The 5,517-nt window shown below is 45.2% G+C and overlaps 1 protein-coding gene across 1 annotated transcript in view; it reads left to right on the plus strand.

The window, feature by feature from the left end:
* The first annotated feature begins 586 nt into the window (after positions 1 to 586).
* The window catches only part of HSF5 (heat shock transcription factor 5), a 37,917-nt gene continuing 32,986 nt past the window's right edge, over positions 587 to 5,517 (plus strand). The window contains exon 1 of the mRNA XM_069067376.1: positions 587 to 1,184. Coding sequence (XP_068923477.1) covers positions 587 to 1,184 — 598 coding nt within the window. The remainder of the gene's footprint in view (positions 1,185 to 5,517) is intronic.

The raw sequence follows: 5,517 nt of genomic DNA on the forward strand, positions 1-5,517 counted from the left end.
CCCAGGCCAGTCCCGGAGCAGGACAGGGGATTTGAACCCAAGTCCTGGGAATCCAGCCCAGGCACTCTCAGCCCCACCCTACACCACTGGGGTCCACGGCAAGCACCCTACACACAGTCGTTCCCTGCTTCTTCCCCCCTGCCCTTTTTCCTGCCATTCCTCTGTTCGATGGGGGCTGGGGCGGGTCACACCGGGTTCCTTAACGGAATGAAGTTTGTTTTTTGCAGCGGCTCAGGCCAGGGAGCACGCGGCCAGGCGGTCGGGTAACCACCGGCCATGGGCAGCCCCGGCCCCCCGGGCTTGATCGGCCTCCCGCGAACACTTATGGGGGAGGGGAGAGCCCGGTGGGGGAGGGGATGGCGCGGAGAGCAAGCCAGCGCGTGGCGGGAACTCGAGGCCCCATTGGCCAGGTTTGAAGGACTGGCGTGGCCTCGAGCACCAACGGTCTCCTGGGGGCCGGGGCTGGGAGCGGGGGGTGCAGGAGGGGGGAGGGCGAGGCGAAGCCCCGGGGGGATCGAGAACGGGGTGGGAGAGCCGGGCTCGGCAGTGGTGGCGGCGGCGGGGCGAGGCCCGGGCATCGAGGGCGATGGAAGAGGCACTGCTCTCCACGCCCATCAACCCCAATAACTTCCCAGCCAAGCTGTGGCGGTTGGTGAACAGCCCGCGCTACCGCTCCATCCGCTGGGACGGGCGCGGCGAGGGCCTGCTCATCGACCAGCCGCTCTTCGAGGCGGAGCTGCTGAGCCCGCCGGGGGCTGGCGGTGGCGGCGGGGGCGGTGGCTCCGGGGGGGCCGAACCCGAGCTCTTCAAAACCACCAACTTCACGAGCTTCATCCGTCAGCTCAACCTCTACGGCTTTCGCAAGGTGGTGCTCGGGGGGCCCGGGCCGGCGGCGCCCGGGCCGGGGCCTGGGGGGGGCGGGCCGGCGGGCGACGGGCCCCTGCACCACTTCCACAGCCCGCACTTCCGTCGGGATCAGCCCCAGCTGCTGGTGCACCTCAAGCGCCTCACCAGCGCCAACAAGGCCAAGCTGGCGGCCGGCCTCGAGGTCTCCTGCCGCCCGCCCAACCGCTTCCAGCGGTTGCTGCTTACCTCGGCCTCGGCCTCGGCCTCCACCTCCCCACTGCAGCACCAGGAGCAGCCGCCGCCACCCCCGCCGTCGGGGGCCCGGCCCGAGCCTCACGGTGAGTCGGCCACAGCTACTTCACACCTAGCGGCCTCTGGGCACCGGCAGGATTCCCTGCCCCAGGGCGGGAGTAGGGGTCAGTCCCCGAAGGGCTGTGCCTCTTCCCTCAGGGAACCTCAGAAATGGGGTGGGGGAGGAGGCAGGGAAGAGACTCGGTTTCCCCATGCAGCAGAGAGACTTTTGGTAGAGGGAAATCCTACACCTTGAGGGGCCTCTTCTTACTTGGCTTGATAGATCCGTTAGCAATATCAAGACCTCCCCTATTTCTCTCTCCCAGATCCCCATTAGGGCCTTTGAGACATCAGGACCATCCCCCTACTTCCCCTGCCATCCCCTATCTGTTTAGGCCCCACCATGTCCTTTTTCCATATGTCGGGTTTTCTTCTTGAGACATCCAGCTATCCCATACCCATTCTCAATGGTGGCAGTCCAGCTCCTATGATCAAGCTATTACCTTGCATGCCTAAAGACGCTTTAAGTATCTGAACTCATCAATTACTATTCACCAGCAGCCTAACAGTCTTTACCTGTGTACTTCTTATTTTGGACTTGACACCCACACTGCGATTCAATTGAACATCAAGATTTACATATACATTGTCATATCCTTTGACCTTTCTGAGATATACCCGTGGATATTTTAGAGTGATCACAGACCTTTCCTAGGCCATGAGTTCTTAGAAAGGATCCTTGAAAGGACCCCTCTCTTCCATAAAGGAATATGAAACAGGATTGCTTTTTACAAGTGAAAAAAGAATGATGAAAGTCAAAGTTGGAGGGAACCAGAAAGTCACAAAGACAAAAATGGTAGAATTCTGGATCTGTCCGGCTGGGCAAAGTGGACAAGACTCTGTAGGAGTTTAGTTATTGAGATACAAGCCTACCTCTAACAGTTTGTAGATCCAAAAAATCTTGGTAGAAATGTTGTATAGTTACATGTGGTACATATATATATGTATCTTACAGTAATATCTATAATGGTGGTGATTGTTTATGTCTATTAGAACAAAATATAAGCATAAAAGTGTTTTTTAAAAAATTTAAGTGAGGTATTACACTTCTTCCCCAGACAGAATCATGTGGTTGAACTTTTACAGATTGTAGGGTTTTAAATGCTTATTGAAATTCTTGCTTATTGAAATTCTGGCAGCTGTACACAAGATGCAAACTGGACCCAAATGTCAACCTTTACTCAATGGTAAAGCAAAACATAGTGAATGTTACCATTCAAAATCAAAAGCATATGTTATTTTAATTTTTAGGGTTTATTCTATTTAGAGGAGTATGCCACTGGGCAGGACTAACCTCTCAGTATTCCTTCAAAAGAAAAGGTTCATGCCATTTGAGCTGTATTTTATTTTTAAAGCTCTTTATAATCTTCATTTCTGACACATTTCCCAGAACCTACAAGAAAGATTATGATATAGGATCTCTAGTCTCTGACTATTGAGATAATAGGTTACAAAGCAAGATGATCTGGAAGAGATTAACAAATTATAATAAAAATGGTTCAATTTGACTCTACCTTCAACTGGAAGAGTAATAGTAACATTCAGTGTAGACTTTAACTGTTGGCATTTCTGTACTTTATAAAATTAGAGAAAAAAAGAAAAATACTGGAGGTAAGGAGTATGAAACTTCCCTGTGGTACTAGTTAGCTTCTGAAGTAGACTAGCTTCTAGATTACATTAAAAAAAAAAAGGACTTAATTTTCTTGGGTTTTGAAAGATGAGATGCATATTTGATTTAGTGTTGATGACGCCTTACCTTCCTATAAGGGGGATGGGGCCTTTAGGTGAATGAAGTTGATAAAGTAGCATTGGAATGGGAATATATTCATCCATTAGAAGGAATACCCTTTTATGTTGTGGTCATTGATTCAGATAGTGAAAGGGAATAGTGTGACCCAAGGCATAAATTTGGCAAGATCTCAGATTTGTCACCAGCCCACCCAGACTACCTGGTGAACACAGGGAAAAGTAACTGGAAAACTGGTACTCTGTTGGCATACACAGAAATGGAATCTAATATCTGTCTTCTTTAGACACATTAACACTCAAGTCTTCATTCTCTTTTTTCTCTATGACTGTTTCTAGCTTGTCTACACTCAGGGAGTGAATAATTTTTAATTGAAAGAACAGCAGTTTCTAGATCTTAATCTGTTATTTAGAAAAACCACCATCAAGTAAATAATTTCATTTAGATAGTATAAGTTCTTTAGGTGATTAGAGTTTTTAAAATCCCTTCATTATTTTAAATTAATTAATTTATTCATTCATTTCTTTATTCTTTTTGGAAGGTGGGAAGGCAGGGTAATTGGGGTCAAGTGACTTAGCCAAGGTCTCACAGTGTCCGAGGCCAATTTTGAACTCAGCTCCTCCTGACTCCAGGGCCAGTGCTTTATTCACTGCGCCTCCTAGCTGCCACCCCCTGAATTATTTTTAAAGAAGTATTTACTTTCAAAATTCATTCATTTTGCAGGTGATATCTCCATCCAGGTATTTAATATCTATCTCTCAACCTTTCTCATTTCTTATTGCTAACCAGGCCATTCATATCTCAAAGCCATATAGAATGTATGACAAGTGTGGACTGTTTGATATTAAATTAGATTCCCTGAGTTGGGGATTGGAGGGGGATGACTATTTCTGATTTGAATAGAATGCAGTCCTGCTACAGGTTTGTGAATGTCAAGGTGTACCCCTGTTTTAACCATAGTTAAGTGGGGCAGCTGGTGGTTCAGTGGATAGAGTTAGGAAGACCTGAGTTCAAATATGACCTATTAGCTCTGTGATCCTGGCCATTTAACCTCTGTTTGCCTCATTTTCCTTAACTCTAAAATGGAGATGATAATTGAAGTTACCTTGCAGGGCTGTTGTGAGGACCAAATGAGACAATATTTTCAAAAAGCACTTGGCACATAGTAGTCACTATTTAAATGCTTATTCCCTTCCCCTTTCTTAGTCTGCCTTCTAAATCTTTCATTTTTTCATTTTGCCCACACTATTTTGCTATTTTTCTTCCCTTCAGACCTTGTATATTCAGACTTTGTATTTCAATACATGCATTTTCTCATTTCCTGTTTTTTATTTTGTATTTTTCTTTAGCTTTATTTACCTGACTGTTGTTATGGCCTTCTCATTTTTATCTTTTTTTTTTTTCTAGACCCAGATCTCATAGGTCTGCCAATATAACATCTCCATTTACTAGGCAACATCCTTAAAATACTTCAGTAGAAATATGAGGGAAAGACCATGTTTCATTTGTCCATCCTGTGCTTAGGATTTTAAAATGTTGGTTAAACTTGCAAATCAGTCTGAAAGGAAAAAGTTTAAAGGTTAGATTCTCCAACTCCTGCCCCCAGGAAAATACCATTTCATTTCTTAGGCCCAGGAAGGCAGGAAAATAACACTTTTGCTTCATAGACCCAGGAAGAACATGTTCCACAAATACAAGTTTTGGCATTATGGCCTGAAGATTAACTAGCTCAAACTCAGTCACATTAAAAACTAAAAAAATATACTTTGGAAAAGACTAATTTCCAAAATTCTAATTCCATTAGACTGCCCTTTCTTTGTGTGTGTTATATCAAACTAGTAGCTGAACAAAAGAAATAACAGAAGTCTGTGACCACTTTTTGAGAAAGATTTTATCATTTTTTTTCCAAATGCTTTATTAACTTCTGATTTACATCATTCATTTCCTCCAGATTTTGAGTTACAAATTTTCTCCCTGATTTTCCCCTACCCACCACCCCAAAATAGCAGTCCCACAGGATATCCCCTCCTCTAATCTGTTCTCTCCCATATTTTCTCCCATATCCCTTTCAACTTTTTCAGTGGATCTCTATGGCCCAGTGCCTGTATGTCTTATTTCCCAATTACATGTAAAATAGTATTAATAATAATAATAATAATAATATACATATATTTGAATATTTGATTTTAAAACTTTGAATTCCAGATTCATTACCTTCCTCCCTTGTCACTCACCCTTACTGGGAAGATAAGCAGTTCAGTATAGGATGTACATGTGTGGCTAATGCAAAACAATAACATAGTAGATATATTGTAAAAGACTGACTATATTTCCTTCCCTCCCTCCTATCCCACCTCCCACTTGTTCTGTTCTCTACTTTGATCCTGTCCCTTTTCAAAAGTGGGTGCTTCCAACTTCCCTCCCCCCCAGCCTGCCCTCCCTTCCATCATCCCCCTCTCATCCCCTTCCCCCCCCATTCTCCTGGAGGGTGAGATCCCCTATTTAGTGTGTATTTCGCTCCCTCCTCAAGCCAAATTCAATGGGAATAAGGTTGACCCATTCCCTTTTGCCTT

The sequence above is a fragment of the Petaurus breviceps genome, unplaced genomic scaffold, assembly GCF_028583685.1.
Source record: "Petaurus breviceps papuanus isolate PSGF00001 unplaced genomic scaffold, PetGlider_PUasm1.0 90750, whole genome shotgun sequence".
NCBI classification, from domain to species: domain Eukaryota; kingdom Metazoa; phylum Chordata; class Mammalia; order Diprotodontia; family Petauridae; genus Petaurus; species Petaurus breviceps.